General features: G+C 50.2%; 7 protein-coding genes across 7 annotated transcripts; 3 read left to right on the top strand and 4 right to left on the bottom strand.

Moving 5' to 3' along the window:
* Positions 1-154: 154 nt before the first annotated feature.
* On the bottom strand, positions 155-1,971 carry HER10_EVM0012918 (uncharacterized protein; the record flags this gene model as incomplete). Its single annotated transcript, XM_035482295.1, has 4 exons — positions 155-313; positions 374-1,424; positions 1,486-1,527; positions 1,580-1,971. The coding sequence occupies 4 exons, from the start codon at positions 1,969-1,971 to the stop codon at positions 155-157; spliced, it is 1,644 nt and encodes a 547-aa protein (XP_035327431.1).
* Positions 1,972-5,500: 3,529 nt separating this feature from the next.
* HER10_EVM0007533 (uncharacterized protein) lies at positions 5,501-7,453 on the top strand. Its single transcript, XM_035477087.1, has 5 exons — positions 5,501-5,613; positions 5,736-5,823; positions 5,880-6,038; positions 6,099-6,396; positions 6,465-7,453. Exons 1-5 carry the CDS (start codon positions 5,559-5,561, stop codon positions 7,410-7,412), a joined length of 1,548 nt encoding a protein of 515 aa, XP_035326999.1. The 5' UTR covers positions 5,501-5,558; the 3' UTR covers positions 7,413-7,453.
* Positions 7,454-7,719: 266 nt separating this feature from the next.
* On the top strand, positions 7,720-8,489 carry HER10_EVM0008933 (carboxymuconolactone decarboxylase). Its single transcript, XM_035478438.1, has 3 exons — positions 7,720-7,962; positions 8,026-8,087; positions 8,179-8,489. Exons 1-3 carry the CDS (start codon positions 7,811-7,813, stop codon positions 8,424-8,426), a joined length of 462 nt encoding a protein of 153 aa, XP_035327106.1. The 5' UTR covers positions 7,720-7,810; the 3' UTR covers positions 8,427-8,489.
* Positions 8,485-9,805, bottom strand: HER10_EVM0012112 (uncharacterized protein; the record flags this gene model as incomplete). Its single annotated transcript, XM_035481514.1, has 3 exons — positions 8,485-9,019; positions 9,090-9,385; positions 9,479-9,805. 3 exons carry the CDS (start codon positions 9,803-9,805, stop codon positions 8,485-8,487), a joined length of 1,158 nt encoding a protein of 385 aa, XP_035327366.1.
* A 760-nt stretch (positions 9,806-10,565) lies between these two features.
* On the top strand, positions 10,566-11,959 carry HER10_EVM0004598 (PAF acetylhydrolase; the record flags this gene model as incomplete). The annotated part of the gene is made up of 2 exons (XM_035474234.1): positions 10,566-11,344; positions 11,399-11,959. The coding sequence occupies exons 1-2, from the start codon at positions 10,772-10,774 to the stop codon at positions 11,957-11,959; spliced, it is 1,134 nt and encodes a 377-aa protein (XP_035326793.1). The 5' UTR covers positions 10,566-10,771.
* A 270-nt stretch (positions 11,960-12,229) lies between these two features.
* HER10_EVM0004497 (uncharacterized protein) lies at positions 12,230-13,147 on the bottom strand (the record flags this gene model as incomplete). The annotated part of the gene is made up of 1 exon (XM_035474139.1): positions 12,230-13,147. One exon carries the CDS (start codon positions 13,145-13,147, stop codon positions 12,230-12,232), a length of 918 nt encoding a protein of 305 aa, XP_035326782.1.
* Positions 13,148-14,270: 1,123 nt separating this feature from the next.
* HER10_EVM0006978 (uncharacterized protein) lies at positions 14,271-15,110 on the bottom strand (the record flags this gene model as incomplete). Its single annotated transcript, XM_035476546.1, has 2 exons — positions 14,271-14,405; positions 14,466-15,110. The coding sequence occupies 2 exons, from the start codon at positions 15,108-15,110 to the stop codon at positions 14,271-14,273; spliced, it is 780 nt and encodes a 259-aa protein (XP_035326949.1).
* Between the last annotated feature and the right edge of the window lie 2,193 nt (positions 15,111-17,303).

Here is a 17,303-nt window from a genome sequence, read left to right as displayed (position 1 = left end):
GAACTAAGAAGAAGTAAACAGACAAATAAGGGAGTATTCCGAGTCCCTAATGACAAAATGAAGAAACAGCTTCTCTACTCGCACTAATGCACGTACAACCACTCCAGATGCATAAAGTAATTACAAAGCCTCGAATTGTTAGACTATTCCTTGACTATTCACTCTCCTCTGCCTTCTTTGCTTGGGAAGCGACATATTCGAATGCAGTCATATCCGGCTCACATGTAGTACCGAGCTCGGGCATCTTGCCATTCTGGAAATATTCACGGACGATGTTGTCCACACAGCTGGAGGGGTGGTTGGTATATCCATGCTGAAAGACATGTCAGCATTTATACTTGCGAGGAAAGTGACAAGAAAGTAAGGTACTTACACCAACACCGTGATGGATAACAGCCCGACTATTCCGGAACCGCGCAGAAATCTCCCACGCCGTGTTCTCAGGGGTGACTGGGTCCCAGTGGCCATTGATGATGAGAGCCGGGAAGCTGGTCCTGACGTTCCTCAAAGCGTTGCGGTCGATCTTCTCGGCGGCATCGAACCGCCAGCGCGAGCATTGCATGCGTAGCCTGGCGCTGGCTTCGCCGAAGGAGCTGCCCTCCCAGTGGGTTCGGTAGATGGAGTACAGATCATCGACGTTTTCAACGCGGAAGGACGAGTCCGCGCAGGAAATGCCCCAAACCCCAAAGGTACCGCCTTCGTTCCATTCGGACGGTAGCGCATTCGCTGCCGAGGCGATGGCCCGGGTCCAGTTGCCTGTCAAGGCGGCGTGGACTCTTTCGACGGCCAGAGGGTATTGCAGCGGCTTGTAGAGCTCTGCCAACAGGGAGATCTTGAAAAGGGAGACGATGTCGTCTTTCTCGTTGGCAGTGTCGTTCTTGTCGTCGATCTGCTCTTCAAGCAGAGTTTCGAGTGCATTCATCAGGCTGTCCCCGGTGGTGTCGGCGCCGGTGAAGTTGGCCAGTACGCAGGCCTCAGGACCAGCCTCGACGCACTCGTCAAAGAGGTGGTGTAAGGCGCGCTCCGTGTCTCTTTGGCCGGTCTTCCACGTGGTATCGGCGTAGTCGTCGGCGATGAGATTGCTGTCCAAGACAAGACGACCCACACGGTCAGGGAACATGGAGGCGAAGACTTGTCCGAGGACGGTGCCGTAGGAGACGCCCCAGTAGTTCACCTTGGGGCCTTGGCCGAGGGCGTCGGCGATCGAAATCATGTCTCTGGCAACGAACGGTGTGCCGACGAAGCGGCCGTATTTGGCATAGTCTCTGAAACAGGCATCGGCTGTGACTTTCCAGAGTTCCCAGTCTACCGTCTTGATACTGTTCCAGATATCACCCTTGGGTAGCGTATCAAAATCACGTCGGGTAACGGAAGTCTCAGCCGATGTCACGTTGCAGACATATGGAATGGTTTTGCCAGTGCCTCTGAGAATGTGTCAGCCATGATCATAATGAAGACAGGGTGCGAAAATGGCATAATGCTTACCGAGGATCGAATCCAATAATATCGTAATTTCCTCCGACAATGCTACAATGAGTGAGTTAGCAGATGAGAGGCAATGATGCTAACGACGACCTACTTTCGCAACTTGAGCCCCAGAGCAGCAACCGACTCGACGCCAGAGCCTCCTGGTCCGCCGGGATTCCACAGCATACTCCCCATGTAGGGTTCTTTGTTTGCGCTGGCCTTGATCAATTGGAGCTGGATGGTTTCACCAGAGCTGAGGCTGGTATAATCCAGCGGAACCTCGAGTTTGGCGCACTGAAATTTCTCCGGCATAGCGTCAAAAACAGCGTTGCCAGCCTCTCCAAAATCCAAGTCACACTCTGTCCATTGGATGGATGATTGGTTTGATGGAACCGAAGAATTATGGTCGTCTCTCCGTAGGGCGGTGTGGGCTTCGGTCGGTACTATCAGGGCGCTGGCTGATCCCAGAAGGAGATGGCCGATTAGGGTACTTTGCAATTTCATGATGACCAATTTGAGATTTGAAATGGTTTGATGTGATGTGTGAGTATTGGGAAGATATGATTCTCATCCGTGGTACCGGCTTGCAGTCTTATATGTGCGACGAGGTGTGAGATGGATGCTCTTGATAGTGACAGGATCAGCTTAAAGTGGCTACCTTAGAGGATATTGACTGCCTGCATAGTGACTATCAATTCGAGGAAACAAGCAAGAAAACAAGGTTCTACTTTCGAGGATCGAGGCTATGCGGCTGACCCGTCGACTCATCAACTTAATTCGTCAAATCATCGCAATATCTTATTCCAACATGTCGAAACTGGCGCCTTGGCGGCGAAAAGCTGAGCCCGACAGAGCCCACCGAGGGCGTCCAAAGTCTCAATTTGGCAAACAGATTGCATGCGCAGTGAGCTTACATGTCGCCCCAGATTCGCATTCAGCCCTGCTTGTCTTAGACTACAAGGGACAGCTTCGAACCTCATTGGGAAGATTGAGTGGTGTTGGGGGATTGTCAGCAGCAATCTTGGCAGTATCTACGTAATTGCTCTGCTGGGTTTTTACCCTTTTGGGACAAAAGAAGTAGAGAGGTACAAAACAATAAGCGGGACGTTTGCTGGGCGGGCTAGCGTGGTGAACTAGCACCCGATGATCAATATGGACCCAGAGCAGACAAGTTTCCTCACAATACTGGAAAGGAAGCCTGGTGTCTTAAAAGTCCTCAATATGTATTGCCTTGGCAGCGCATCATGACAAAATTGCACAAATTTCAACCATATCTAGCCGTGATACTCAAAGTTTTGGCCCTTTCAAAATGTGTCTTCATCGACACCAGCTCTGCTTCACATTCTCAAAACGTCCAGACGTAAATTGAATTAAGACGCCAAAATTTGTTCCCATTGCTACTTCGTCCAAGGAATAGTATCAATCAACATAAATATAGGTAAGTATGATTAAAACTTTATTTGAATTCATAGTAACATACTGAGGTCCAGCCAGATTTCATCATTGTGGTCCATTAAATTTCGCTTGCTACCAATACTGTAAGCCGGACAGAGGTTATCGTCTGATCCTGCTCGTCTACTAAGGTTTGGCTCCATTCAATTTTGAGTTGGTAGAGGTTTCCTAGGGATTTTGACCAGGAAGGGCATCTTCATCCACATTTTGATCATCTTCACTGCTGTCGTCAGACACACCTTCTTCTTCGTTAACAATGCCGCCATCCTCGTGATGGGGAACATTCTCCGCGATGTCCGTATCAGGATCCTTTGGAAGCCCAGTTTGAGCTTGTTGTTCAGAAGAGACGGATGACGAGGGTTCCTTGGCTTGTAGGTTTGACCCTTCCTCTGGCGAGTCCGATAGCCACCAAAGCGTAACACGTTGAAGACTTCCACTCAGAAGCCTAGAAACAGACTCCTTCATGTACATCCCGTCCAAGCAAAACAACTCCAACATAGCTAGAATGAAAACCACTTTCCACCACATCCGCGTGGCTTGGTGACCCAGACATAGAGGAAGCCCGAAGATTTTGCCTTAGGGCCGGCCTTGATCATGTATTCAAGTTTACGGTCGATTTGGGGCCCGCTGAGCTTCTTCGCTGGTATTGAAGGTTGCTCGCTTGCACTTCGATCCTGCACGACAGGCCGTTGATTTCGTCTTTCAAGTTCAGAATTCAGGCTTGGGGAAGTGTGAGAAATGTGCAAAGATGGCTTAGCCCGAGTTACGCCGCCAAGGTCGCCAGAATTTTGCCCAAGGCTGTCAGGTCTCTCGATGTTGGGAGGTTTGGCCGATTTCAGCGACATTGCAGATGTTGATCTGGTTCTCGGGACGCTTTTCTTCGACGGGGTGTCCACCTCAGATTCATCAGGCCTCTCAGAAGTTGGGGTCCAACCAGGGCCGGCGAATTGATTCCAAGAAGGAATATTAACTGAAGCTCGGCGTGGTGGCTGATCGGGCGTCGTGCCCGTTATGGCCGGCGCCAAAGGGGAAGAAGCTGTGCTCGGCTGCGCTGCTCTGACGGGCCTAGCCCTGCGCTTCGTGACCCTAAGCGGTGGAGAATTCTGCATTGTATTGTAAATGAAGCGGGCTGATGGGTTAAATCTTTTGAATTGAAGTCTGAACCTATCGAGCGACAGCAACTGACGGGGTAATCGATGAGCAGATGTTGTAGAAGCCCACATCCTTGAGTCCTCGGCCTCTCAGTGGTATAAATACCAGCAATCACCGGTCTCAGCACAATTTTGAGAGACGTCCGGGATGCAATTTCCTACCAACAACTTTGAGCTGTAAGCGCCCTTGTTGGTTGTGAAAGCTGCGCCCCCCTGAGCCAGTGAGGCCTGTCTGAGCATCCTTGCTCATGCATCGGGAGCTTCCAGATCAGGTCCAACAAGGCAGAATCTTGCGCCTAACGGAAACTTGAGTGCGGTGTTTCAACAAAAACGCGACCAACTTCGTGGCATTGCTGCAGAGTGCCATCGTGTGTGTGGGGTCCTCGAGTACGAGTTGAAGATGCAATGGCATTTCTGTCGCTTGCGTTGAAGAGGTCGCCTACCTTGGCTAGATGGGTTCACGTCTGAAGATGATTCGAGCATTAAGAAACATGACTCAATGACTCGCTATGTCAGATGTACGACTCGCTGTCTATTACAACAGACATTGGTATCGGAACTCGATATCTCGTTGGTGTTCATATCATACTTCTTGTGTGAAATCATACAAATCTGGTGGTGACGAAGATCAAACCGTTTTGTTGATTCTGCGAACGGAAAGTAGGAGGTCGTATGATTGAGCTGGCGATCGACTCAAATGTGATGATGTCTGAAATGGTCGCATCGGCCTACCTCACTCGGGGTCCGAATGGACTTCAGAACCGGCACTCCACTGAATTCGAAGCCTTGGGTGGAAGTAATAGCGCTAGAGCAGCTTCGAAACGAGAGACCTCGATTTGGGTCTTATGAGCAATGTTAGGCGAGAAGGTAGTTGGAAACTGGTAATCCCAAGGCCGGTCTGCCGAAAACATTGGTTGGCTATCACCAAGCTTGTTGAGCGGTAGCTATTAGTCCGGGGGTCCCGGTTTTAATCGGCGAGACGGAGCGCTCAATCAAACGAGATAGCGGCATCCGGGCCGGCCCGGCCGGGAGACACTGCGCTCCGGTCCCCTCGCTTTCGGCTTAGATAGAATCTTTCAAGACCTCTCTGCATAAACTCAGCTGAGATATAATTCTGGATACAAGCAATTTGACTTTCGAAAGGCAAGGTTCAGACCTCTTATTTCAATTGTTATCTTGATTCTTCGCAATGCCGAACATAACATCCGATTCTTCACGTGACGCAGCGATGGTGAAATCGCTTCTGAGGATGGCGACAGATGGCGAATACATCCGATCAACCCAGTTTCCAACCAAAACCCCTCTTAACGTCTGATAGATGACAAATGAATCTGACCTGACTCGATTGCGAAGTTCGTTTCCTTCTGGACTCTTGTGCTTTAAATACTTTGTACACCGTAAATGTGCTTGTGAGACCGCTTTGACTGACAAACGGATTGAGCCATTCCTCGTAATTTGTTGGTCTGAGCTTTAAGACGCACTGTCATAATGGGAGGCGAACGGAAGATCAAGTCTGTAGCCATTATTGGCGCGGGCGCTGCCGGTAAGTACCTCTTGGGCCACGCATGGCAGCTGTCCGGATGCAAACACGCAAGCCGCCGGCAAATCATCCGCTGCGAGCACTTAGTTGAAGTTAGTGGCTAATTTGTCTCCGATATTGACTAGGTGCTGTTACCGCTGCAGCTTTCAAAGCGGAAGACTACTTTGAAAGGATCCAGGTATTCGAAAGAAGAGAGTCCGCCGGCGGAACATGGTAATGGCTCCTTTTTGGTTCTCATTCTGACCATTGTGACTGACTCCATCTTTTAGGATCTACGATCCAAGCCCATCAGAGCTACCTCCACTTCAACCCGGGAGCCTCCCGCCCGATGTCGATCCCGCAGTGGAGATCCCGGGCGAGCTTCCCCAGGTCAAGCCCCATAGTCAACGAGAACGCTACTCACAGACTCCGATCTATCACTCTTTGACGTAAGTATTGCTGAAACTTCCCGTGATATGCGAAAGAGGACTGCTGATAACATCCTGAAGTACCAATGTCCCTGACATTGCGATGTCATTTTCGGACTCCAGGTTCGCTTACGGACCATTTGCGCCGCATTGGATTCCACGACAATACATTGAGAACTACTTTTCCCTGCACAAGACCGACTCAATCCTGGTACTAAACACCACAGTTGAGGACGTGACAAGAATTCCGGCCAAAGATAGGCCCGAGCAGTGGAGGTTGACTCTGCGCAAGTTTGACGCTGCGCGTAACGTCGACGTTTGGTGGCAAGAGGTATTTGATGCAGTAGTTTTCGCTAACGGCCACTACTCGGTACCCTATGTGAGTAGAGTCTTTTGTGAATCTGTAAACCGCTTCTTCGAATCTGAATTAACTCAGTATGCTTTCAGGTTCCCCACGTCAAGGGTTTGGACGAGTACATCAAGAAATTTCCGGGCCGCGTCGTGCACTCCAAGACTTACCGCACCCCACAACCTTACACCGGAAAGAAAATTATTACCATCGGAAACTCTGCATCTGGCCATGACGTGACAGAAGAACTGGTTCAGACAGTCCGTACCCCCGTTTATCAATCCCGGAGGTCCAAGTCCCGCTGGGATGGAGATGAGCCGCCTCCGGGCATCGCTTGGAAACCTATTATCAAGGAATTTCGTCTCGACGGGCGTGTAATTTTTGAAGACGACTCATACCTCGACGACGTCGATCACATCATCTACTGCACAGGCTATAAACCCTCTTACCCCTTCTGGAACTCGGAAGCCAACGGAGGAAGAGCCTTATACGATTACAAGAGTGGAAAGCTTATCAAGACTTTCTGGCACACCTTTTTTCAGGATTTCCAGACGTTGGGAATTGTTGGTATGCCAAGAGTTCTCACGTTCAGGAGTTTCGAGTACCAGGCCATCGCATTGGCAAGAGTGTTCTCTGGCAGAGAGTCCGTTGCATTGCCACCCGTTGAGGAGCAGGAGCGATGGGAGAGGGAAAGGGAAGAGCTCGTCAAGAAGGAAGGCAGAAAGTTCCACGACATTGCCTGGGAAACCGGCGAGACGTTTGAGTGGCTCAACTGGTTGTTCCGTGTCGCCGGCCTTCCGACGCTAAGGGGCAAGGGGCGGACGCCGCCTGTACTTTCCGAGGAGCTAATTTGGGCGGTCGAGCATCTGAGGAAATATCCCGAGCCTGGGAACCCGGATGATGATGATGATGAGAATCAACGGAAACACAAAGGAGCGCAGAGTCTAGGTCTTCATGAGGAAAGTCATCAGCAAGATGAGCAAGGACATAAGGGAAAGTGGAAGCTGGTTCAGAGGCCAAAGAAGGACCTGCTGGAATTTATTTGAGCTGGTTTGGTAAGATGTTAGATACACCGACAATAGAAGAGGGTTTATCAATACAACAACGATGCTAGAGATGCAAAACCGAGACTTTAGCAGCTATCGCATGCCGCAGACGGGATAACGCGGGATAGCCCTCACACTTCATGCGGGTTATCGGGGTAATGCGGGGTGTGGGTTTATCCCCGGTTGCGGATCGATTCGGCGCCATCAGTCATTTTTATCAACTTCAGCTCGGATGTGACCCCTCAATTGGTTCCGTAGCTCTGCCGAACACGGATGATGAGTTGTTCCCTGTGAAACGGGGAGAGATATTAATATCATTCTGTCTCATTCTTTTCTATACCACTGGATCGCGAACTCTCACCTGTTTCCGACGTTCTCCTGCAAACCCTAGAGCAAAGATGTCATCCGAAAACAACAAAAAGCTGCGCGCCGAACTATTTGAAGCTGGTCTGAAGAATCGGCGCGAAGTCGTTGGAGAGGGCTATGTCGAGACCGCGATGCGCAATGGCTCTAGCGAATTCGCCTTTGCTCAACAAGAACTGATTACGGAGTGAGAATCCCAGTATCGACCATTCAATTGATCATAATTTTAATCTAAGGTCAATCGAAATAGGTGGGCTTGGGGAAATATATGGTCGCGTCCTGGCTTGGAACGCAAGCAGCGAAGCCTGCTAAGTAAGTTAATCCGAGCTGGGCCCTGGGCCCTGCTGCAATTGTGCATGGTATGCATGTAGGTGGCATACCCTCGAGCTAACACCTGCACCAGACATCGGCATGCTCATTGCTCTGAAGAGCTGGGCTGAATTTGGAATCCATATCCGAGGGGCGATCAGAAATGGGCTGACAGAGCTTGAAATCCGCGAGGCGATTCTTCAAGCGACGATTTATTGCGGTGCACCAGCGGGTGTTCAGGCTATGAAGGTCGCCGACGAAGTCATCAAAGACATGGTTGAGAAAGGGGAGCACCAAAGGCAATTGTCAGAAGTCTCACCGAACTACAAGAAACCCGAGTAGATCACAAACCAAATTTTGCGATCTCGACACAGTGTACTCAGAGGGGAATCAACATTATTCAACTGGCTAAGGGTGTTGGATTGATAGGCGTAGTGGGAGTTAGAGACCACAGCTCGTAGAGTTCGACCAACATCGCATCAGCAACAGCAAATTGCTTTTTGACTTCGAGCAGACACTCAGTGACGGCCTGCCGCTGGGAATGTTCTCGGGACCTTGCCCCTGCTACTCGTAGTGGGAAAAGGTGCAGAAGCGGCGATAGAGTAGAGGAACGAAGCGCTTCCCTGGTTGTCTGCAAGATGTCTTCAACATGCTTCAATATCTCAACTCGGCCTAGTACCGGTACCGCAACGGTCATTGCCTGCCAGTGATGTAGGTCGTAGTCATAGTTTCCGGAGAGATATATGCTTGTTGCCGAGTAGTAGCTCATGGCGAGAAGCATCTCGTTGTGTTGGACAGATGAAAATGATGCATCAAGCTTCCAATTTTCAAGTGCATCGCGAAGATAGAAGCCCTCTGTGGCAAGTTCTAGCGCATCGATGGATGGGACCTCAACCCCGGCGAAGCTGGTGTGACTTCTGATGAACTGACCCGTACTGGAGTCGTAGATCAGCATTATCTCTTTGACGCACATCACATGAAGAAACAAAAAGTGGTTGAACTTACCGTGCTCTGAGCCTAGAGCATAACACAATGATGTTTAGGATATCATCTACAGAAGCCCGACTTTGAATGTTTGCCTCTTCCGATAAATTGCGTGTCACCTTCATCCACTCTGGTGCTGTCAGGAAGCTGGACTGGTTGAAAATTATGCTTCTACAGACTTCAAAAGTTCGTGCCTGTATGAAGAAGTTTCGCATTGTTCCCGAGGTACATGCTGACGGCCCGCTGGCGATGAGAGCCTGAGATGTGCCGAAGACCATGTGCTGTAGCCACTTCTGGCCAGAGGCGTCTTGAAGCAACTTTTGCCAATATCAGCTCGTTGTCTTGCCATCAAAAAATCTCGAGGCTGAGTATACAAGAGCCTCCGGATAGGTTTGTCGAGCTTTACGAACCTCGAATAGCCCTAGGAAAAAGGTTGACCAGAGAATGCCGTCTTTCCGTGTCAATGTGGAGTCCAGGACAGCTCCTTGGAGAGAGGTTATGGACTGCAAGTAATGTTCAAGCGCGAAACGCAGGCTATTGTGGCAGCCTGATCCGCCAAGGATATTTGCTTGCATAGCACCCAGAGCCAACATTGCGTCCAGCAGATGATTGTGTGGATCTCTTCCTGCTTTGCCGCAAGTCTTGACTAGTTGTTGAACGTCTGCGAGGAAATTAGGCTCTTGACCGGTAAAGCTGTTCTTGCGTATAAAAATATCAAAGTAAAAGAGGTAAGTCATGGTCTTGTCCGAGAGCGGCGGAACAGGTCGTTGTGTGACAGGCGTTGCGAAAGACTTGGCCGTGAAGAGCTTCCCCTTGGCCAGCCGGATTGCAGCTCCGTTGCGCGGAGCCGACACTGCCGGAAATACACATTCAATGCAGCGTTTCTGGCATTGAGCACATGGAGTTGAGCCGGAACACTTCGATCGGCGAGAGTTAGGAGACCATAATTCGGAGAAGCCCAATTGCTCGCGGCAATAGCAATGGGAAAGACAGGGGTGGATTGCCGCACCTTCGAGTGGCTGGCAGCGCACGGCGCACAGCGAGAACGTCTAGTCCGACGGTCAAACGGCCCAAGATGCATTGTCGTTTTGTCAGAATACCATGAGAGACCTATGATTTTCGTATGGCCCAAAGCCTTTGTTACTCGCCGCAAAATTTGCAAGAATAGTCATCACAGGGAGAGTGTGTGTACATGTACGAAAGGTTCGCACAAGTTGTGTAAGATGTTGAGATCGTCGGGGAGTGGATCGGGACCCCGAACTCACCAAACCCAAAGCGGAAGCAATTGAGCGACGCTAAGCAAGAATCTCCAGTAAAACGGGGTAGTGTGGCCAATTGTATAATAGCCAACGTTTAAGCTGAGGTGTTGCCTGGAGAGAGACGAGGGCCAAAGCCTCAGTTGTCTTCAAAGTTCCGACTCAAGCTATGAGAGGCGCAATTACTCTCTTTTTTCATCTTTCCAACTTGCCCAGCCTAATTACACTTATCTCAAATGGGAAACAACCACGCGAGAGGGTCTTCGAGTGTAATCATGGGCACGAGGAAGAGACGATAGATGAGTATAAGATGCATCGTCTTTCTCGTTCTGTTTCATATTCCTCAACTCAGACAAGCACTATCACTCTTGATTCTATTACATCTCACACACCGAGCACCTCATCAACCCTTCTCCTACCACCTTTTGACCTCCAACTTCTGACATCATGATCCCATCGTTGATCATAGGCGTTCTCGCCTCGGCGACTCAGGCGATTCTCGTCAACGGACCTACTGGACCTTACGCGGTTTCCATGTCAGTGGAAGCCCTGACCGATGACAGCAGGCTCGACCCTTACGCCCCAGTCAACAACACGCACTTGCGGCGAGTCATGACATCGACTTTCATGCCCGTTGAGAAGGCAAAGAACCCCTGTGAGGACATGAAAAGAGTGCCATACATGACGCCCCTCGTGGCCGCGGCCTATGATCAGCTGGGCGTCGCTGTCGGCCTTCCCAACGGCACCTTCTCTTCATTCGAGATGGAGTTCTGTCAGCCTAGAGCCCGTTCGTGCAGACGTCCTCGCTCGAACTTTCCGCTAGTGCTGTTCTCTCCTGGCTGGGGCAACCCACGCCTCCTCTACGGCGCTATGGCTCGCGAGGTGGCCAGTTATGGCTTTGCTGTCGTTACGATCGACCACCCTTACGACCCTTCCTTTGTTGAGTTTCCTGATGGAACCGTGTATCAGGCTGTAAATCTCGATACCGACAATACCACACAGTTGGAATCTCTCACCCAGGCTAGTCGCACCCCCGAGTAGTCCCTAGCCGACGTGTAGCTGACTGAATCCCAGGTTCGAGCTGACGATGTCTCCTTTGTGCTCTCACATCTTCAAAACAACCCCATCAATGGCGTCAACCTCAAGCGCACGATTATGTTTGGCCACTCTTTGGGGGGCGCTACGGCGGCGGCTGCAATGTTGCAAGATTCGCGCATCTTAGGTGGCATCAATTTGGACGGCAAGCTTCTCGATCCCGTACTCAACGCGGGTCTCAGTCGGCCCTTTACTCTCGTTGGCCGGCCGGGACACTCGGCCGATGATCCGACCTGGGACGTCTTCTTTCCCGCTCTGCGAGGCTCAAAAGCTCTGCTGACTGTCAGCAACACTACGCACGGGGCGTTCACGGATTTCCCCAACCTCATTTCTTCACTGAACCTTACTTTGCCTGAGGCAGCACGCTCTTTGTTGGAGAGCGAGCTTGGGAGTCTTGAGTTTGGCAGGATTGGAAAGGTCGTTGCTGGAATTGTTGGGGCTTTTGCTGATTTGGTGTTGCATAAGCGGGTTAAGTCTGTCTTCACTAAGGCGGGCGATCCTGCTTTCCCCGAGGTTGTGGGAACCAGCATCGACGTCTGATTTCGATCAAACTTGGATGCATAACTGTTTGAATGCCTTCAGGCTGGTATTAGGACGAAGGGGTAATTGAAGGCTCTATCGATAAACTGTGGCTGAACTCGATGCCTTGAGGGTTGAATTGCAAAGAGGGGGATATTTACATATTTGTATTTTCTTCTTGTATTATTAATAATAGAATTGTTTAGAATACGCTTTCACCTGTAATCTCGGTATCTACAAAATGACTTTTTGGTGGCTTTGGCCAAACGGGCGAGGCACAGATGTAAGCCATTACTGTTGTAGGTATGTTCCCATCTTAGCCAAGCCGGCATTGTTGCCAACCTCTCCAATGCACCTCTTCAGCATGCAATGGAACAGTTCGAGTCCTTCGCTGCTGACCTTCTCTTCGCGGCAGCCTCTCAAAATCGTCTCGAGGCCCTGGATCTGCATCGAAGCTGGATTCCCAAAGTTTTCTTCCCACGTTTCCTCATCCAGAGATTGGGCAACATCAGATAGATGGGATAAAAAAGTCGTAAGCAGCGGCAATACGATCTTTTCCATCGGTTCCTTGGTTGTCGGGGTTTTCTCGTTGCTATTTCCCGTCTTTTGGCGTTTGAGCAGGTTGAGAGCAAGGATACCACCGGTGAAGGTTCCATACAAGGCAGCCAGGGCGGCGAGATCCCATAAGCTTGCTGCTCCAGAATCCTCAGAGATGTAGTGGACTTGTCCCAGCGGCTCCAGATAACGCCGAGACATCTTGCCGAACTCGCCCTCGCTCTCGCCGCTGAAAAACATTGAAGCATGTTCGGTGCCTACCAAAGCCGGTGTCACCATGATGGCACCGTCAAAATATGCAGTGGCTCCGTTCTTCTTGAGGAATGTCTCCATGTCGCGTGCTTCCTTGGGAGTTCCAGTTGTGATATTGATGACCGAGACTGAGCGTTCCCCTTCGACGAAGGGAAGAGCATGTGCGAGGACATCCATGATGTTGTCGTAGGTTGAGACGCACAAGACAACTACGTTGCTGTTTTGAATAGCTGCTCGGATGTCTGTCTCAAGAACGGCGCCTTGTTCGACGAGCTCGTTAAGAGATAGCCGTTGATGGTTTCGGTTCCACATTGTGACGGTTAGTCCAGCTTTCAGCCAGACTTTCATCATTGCGGCACCGATGTTGCCGACCCCAATGAGCGTAATATCCGTCTTGGACATTTCTATGGCTATAATTTCAGTCTGAATCTTGCGGTTTAGCTTGCTCGGATGGAAACAATGTGTTGTCTTCAAAAAAGGGCCAGGATTGATAAGGCATGAGAGAACACTTGACGATAGAAGGGGGCTCGGGAGGCTTTTGTGTCATCTGAAAGGTAGAATAATGTCAACTAGGAATTCTATCGGAAGTCTCGTCCGATATGCTTAGAAACTTGCCGTATGGTATCCCATCAATGTCGCACTACTTCGGAATCTCTTTCGGTACTACGGAGCTCACGGGCTCCGAGAATACAGATGAGAAGCATGATACTTTATCTTCAATTACTACTTACTTAATATGTACGGTAATACTTTGAAAAGTGGACTTTATTTTAGAGTTGTCGAGAACGAGACTTTGAAATTCCTCTATCCTAGGGCTTTTTGACAAACCTCATACAGCTCAACGACGTGCACAGCTGGTGCTGGTATATACATACGCAATACAATTTGATATAAACAGAATCGAGACCATGATCAGTGGTATTTAGAGTTGGTCTGTACACGGGTGTGCTTCATTTTCGTTCATAGTCCACCGACATTCGGCATTTGGTTGAGCATCGACGACGCGGGAGCCGAGGGATGCGCCGAACCATGACGGCGTAGAGATTTTCAAATGTATCACCAGAGAGAGCTGAATCTACAGCAAGGTGAGTATTGCTTCAATTCCGTTGGCGGAGTTCGCTTGCGGAGTTTGTTGCCCGGTAAGAAATGGCATTTTTACCTTGTCATGTACGGAAATAGACAGGGAGCTTTCGGGATTCGACTTCCGATATAATTTCTGGATCGATACTCAAGCTAACTGTCTTTTCTCGAAACCTTGCCATGGAATGATTGCAGTCCCTGTGCCAGAGATTCGGTATTCTAATAGGAAGGTAATGAATGGCTGCATTAGGCATCAAATACTAGTAATCTATCTATTATAGGGCTCCCATCCTAGGATGAATCCAGTAGCTCCTATGCTATTCCCCCAAGACTCCATGAAAACACAACGCTTAACCCCTGGTTCATGAATCGTATAACGAATGGTAGAGGCTGCTAAGCCATTTTGCCAATGCATTTAAATAATCTTGCCCGAAATCGAAGAAACTTAACACTCCATGCAGCAGGTAGAGCAGCTGGACTCTGGTGAGGCAGCCTGCGATTCCCTCTTCTTGGTTTGACGGCACCTCCTTGGGAAGAGGTTATTTCTCAACCTCTGATGAATCTTCTTGTAGTGCTCTCTCTAATGTTGTGAATTAGCTTGTGTTTCGATGGGGTTACAATAAGAATGGGCTGAACGAACCATATTGTCTTTCCGGCTGAAAATGCGATCACAGTCCGGGTGCATGCACCTCACAGCAGGCTTGTGAGAGCCCATGTGCCGTTGAAAGTCCTTGCGGGTCGCAAAACCAACGCCCGCTTGCTGGCATCTCTTTTCGGTGCAGAAGAAGTACTTTGCATGGCCCCGGAAGTGCTTTCTGAGATCGCACGCGCGCAGGAACACGCGCGAGGAGCAGCAGCCTGAGTAGCGGCAGCGCCAGTTGCCGGCGACGTCGAGATAACCCATTTGGTGAAGATCCGCCGGCCCCCAGCTCTCGGGCTGCACCTCCTGTGGGGGTGATCGTGGCGAGACTGGTCCGCTGCTGGTGCTGGGCGGTGATGCGAAATCCAAAGGCTCACTGGGGATGGGCGAGAAGTCTGAGCGGGGGGAGGATGCGGTGAACGGGGTGTTGATGGTTGCGTAGTCGGTGTCCAAGGAGAGTGGAGAAGCGTTGTTCATGAGAGGCATTGATGTTTGGTATGCCGGGAATGAGTATGGATAAAAGAAGTTCTCTGTGCCCTCTGATGCGGGGAAAGGAATGAACTGAGAATCGAATGTGTACACTGGACTGTTGCCCTCGACACTGGGGAAGAAGGTGTAAGATGTCTCCTCGAGATAGGAATCCATGGCGCCTGATACCTGCAGACAAAGAGTATGTTGTTGGAGTAGAAGAGTTGTAGTTGCGAGTGGTTGATGTTATCGCAAAGTATCTTCATGTGAGCTTGAGACACAGAAGAAATGAGCTTGGCGAGAACTGGATCGACGACGACGTTTATGTATCTCACGATCACAGATTCTCCAGATTCTCAAATCACCAATGCACACCTTATGCAAGTCATATAAACACGGTAGTATAGCTCGATTCGGGATGCAACGTCGGCGGCCCCAAACGCCGGGTGCTGTTTGCGCAGTCTTCCGTCCAAGACGGACGAGGAGCGTTAGCGGCCTTACGGCGGTGGAATCATGGGATGGGAAAGTGAGAAGCGTGCAATTTGCAAGGCCCCTAGTCGGCATTTGCGTTAGACTTTGACAACCTCAGCAGATCTATCCCCAATTTAGGGACAACCAACCGACTGTTTCAATTGTCAGCCATTTGACATCGGCGTTAGACAGCGTTCCTGAGTGTTCTTGCCAAGGATCTCGTGGCACGAACAGTTGGGGAAATGAGCGGGGGTTAGAGGGAAAGGTGTGCTTCCGCAAGAATGCGATTCGCTAGTCAGCCGTTGTGGAAGCATGTTACAGCGTCAGATCGCCTGGAGATCACGAAGAGCACAGCCGCGTTAACCAGGGGCACACATATAGGAGTGCGAACCTATATGTGAAGAGTTGTGTTCGTTCCCCCGGGACGGGATGCCACCGTCTTTCATCAGCGCTGACTGAACTTAGCAGAAGGCATTAATCGATATCTGATCCCTAATTTTGTCGACACCTGGCTGGGGGATGCTGTCATGCTGCGTTTATTTGCTGGGGGGTTCAGCCGCTGTTATATCTGAAGCCCCTCCGCTCAGACTTCTCAGGTTGATTGCGATTGGCTCTTGCGATTCTGTCAACGTGAACTCTAAAGTCCAGGAAGCGCAGAGTTCCGAGATGGCTTCTGGGTAGCCAATCGGTATCCCGCAAATTTTGACAACTCGCTTGTCTCTGGGATAACCCTCTGATGCTCTCCAGTTTCCGAGATGACAGCTCGATTACAACGCAAGCCTGCCCACCAAACCGCCAAGTCATAAACACAGTAACCCAAGATGACCCCTCTCAACCCCCCTTGACTCTTCTGACACTTGAACGTCAATCCTCGTAAGGCTAGACGACAGGCCGTCAACCGTCAATGTCTCTAAACGGATAATAGCGGGGTCTTGTCACTATTCGTGAAATGCGATTCGCTCATGAGAATCGCCCTCAGCCACCACCACTGCATCAGTCGAGGCGTTTGGCGGCAACTCCTCCTTTGCCTACCCGACTGGATTTTCGCCCTTCCTTGTTATGATCGCCGTGGCTCATCAACGTCACTTTCGTCGATGATCTAGGCCCCCCTTCGAAACGGATCATTCTTACCATAAACAATGCAATCAAGACAAGGGCGGCTACGGCGTTTGCACCATCCGCGCCGACTCTCATCCACATGCAGACCACCTGGTTCCATGAGAGTGGCTGGACCGCGAATCATCGGCCATCATGGAGGCCTCTCTTCTGGAAAAAACCTGATTGGGCTTACCTCGATGTTTTGGAGCCTGCTTTCATGAGAGGCAGTAATTCTGCTTTCTCAGGGACGGGTTCGACGATCATGGTTTCGAACATCATTCTGCAATGTGAATCCCCCAATTTCGGTGCTGATTCGGCCGTGTCTCACCTTTGTCTTCTCCGAGCCGTTGTTTATCTGCGTCTCTGCCAAGGTGCTGCTCATTACAGCACTTGTATTCCACCCTGATGATAGAAACAGGTGCCAAGCAGAACGGCCTTTATGGGAACCGTGGTTGATGCAGCTCAAGACGCAGCCACTCATCTTGTAGGGCTAAGAAAATTTCTGAATCGAAATTCGGTAGAGTCAGAGGTGGTCAGAGTCAATCTTTGGTTGAGTCAGGTTTCCATGGCTCGGTGCGCTAGCAGATCACACCTTGACTCACCGTGCAACAACTTTGACAAGAAGTCAATCTGAACCTAGATCTTCAGATTGAGTTACATAGTAAATTGGTAGGCGCTAGCTGCGCACCGTTCAATCGTCAATGAACCCGGGGAAACGGCAAAGTTTAAGTATTCTGGAGTGTAAATCCACAACGCCCCTTTTCACTGTTCAAGGGATACTAGTCTTGCGTAAGTGACCGG

This window comes from Colletotrichum scovillei, assembly GCF_011075155.1.
Source record: "Colletotrichum scovillei strain TJNH1 chromosome Unknown Contig00011, whole genome shotgun sequence".
NCBI lineage: Eukaryota > Fungi > Ascomycota > Sordariomycetes > Glomerellales > Glomerellaceae > Colletotrichum > Colletotrichum scovillei.
The sequence above is the reverse complement of the archived record's forward strand: the minus strand, read 5'-3'. Positions and strand labels throughout refer to the sequence as shown.